The sequence below is a fragment of the Sphaeroforma arctica genome (genome assembly GCF_001186125.1).
Source record: "Sphaeroforma arctica JP610 unplaced genomic scaffold supercont1.5973, whole genome shotgun sequence".
NCBI lineage: Eukaryota > Ichthyosporea > Ichthyophonida > Sphaeroforma > Sphaeroforma arctica.
This window is the reverse complement of record NW_014034585.1, coordinates 1-1,079: the sequence shown is the minus strand read 5'-3', so window position 1 is coordinate 1,079 and position 1,079 is coordinate 1. Positions and strand designations below refer to the sequence as shown.

Sequence of the window (1,079 nt, the reverse complement as noted above, 5' to 3'; positions counted from 1 at the left end):
CTATGAGCGTTGACAATGCCGGACATCTGTGCAGTGACCTTACTAGTAACTACGCCGGTTATGGCATTCACGTGTACATGTGAATGCCCAACGCTGAATCAGAAATGCCATAGACTCGACATAAACCCACGCGCTGCTCTGTACTTGTGATTGAGGAAACTCTGTGCCTCTGCAAATGCGAACACGTTACACCATCTACTATATTCATATAGTCTCTCTCTGCAAACGCTAACGTTTTACCCCATCTACCATATTCCTATATTCTCAGCTGTGTGGTGTTGTGACCATAATCATATATTCTCAGCTGTGTGGTGCTGTGTAGCTGTCACAGTACAGCTTATCTGCGTAGAGATATATACAATCCTTTCCGCTGAGATACTGTAACGTTTATATATAAATACACAACCTGGTCTTGTCCACACACGGTTGGATTCATACCCACATACACGTACAGCCACGCCACAAAACAGTGCTCTAAACAATACTACATATCCCTAATGGACACCGAGATGCTGGTGCACCTGGCATCGTGTGTGATACCCGGCTGTCACCGCCAACGAACTAGTTTGCTTGGTACTGGGCAATCTCAGCCCTAATTGTGGGATGTCAGGTGCGTTGGCTATAGTACCTTGGTCTTTCATCGCGTGGTTGAGATCAGGACTGATTGACTTGCCCATGTGTGTTCTTGAGGAGCGCACGGAATCCACTTTGATACCCTGTAACGATCGATCAATTAAATGTGATTGTTATGTAGCTGACCAATTGGAAATGCTCAATACACAGCTGACCAATTGAAAATGCTCAATACAGAACTGACCAATTGGAAATGCTCAATACACAACTGACTAATTGGGAATGCTCAATACACAACTGACCAATTGGAAATGCTCAATACACAACTGACCAGTTGGGAATGCTCAATACACAGCTATCCAATTGAAAATACTCAATACAGAACTGACCAATTGGAAATGCCCAATACACAACTGACCAATTGGGAATGCTCAATACACAACTGACCAATTGGAAATGCTCAATACACAACTAACCAGTTGGGAATGCTCAATACACAGCTAACC

General features: G+C 43.7%; 1 protein-coding gene across 1 annotated transcript; it reads right to left on the bottom strand.

The window, feature by feature from the left end:
* Positions 1-494: 494 nt before the first annotated feature.
* On the bottom strand, positions 495-716 carry SARC_15346 (hypothetical protein; the record flags this gene model as incomplete). The annotated part of the gene is made up of 1 exon (XM_014290533.1): positions 495-716. A coding segment is annotated over one exon (222 nt), but the record flags the coding sequence as incomplete, so codon positions are not given.
* Between the last annotated feature and the right edge of the window lie 363 nt (positions 717-1,079).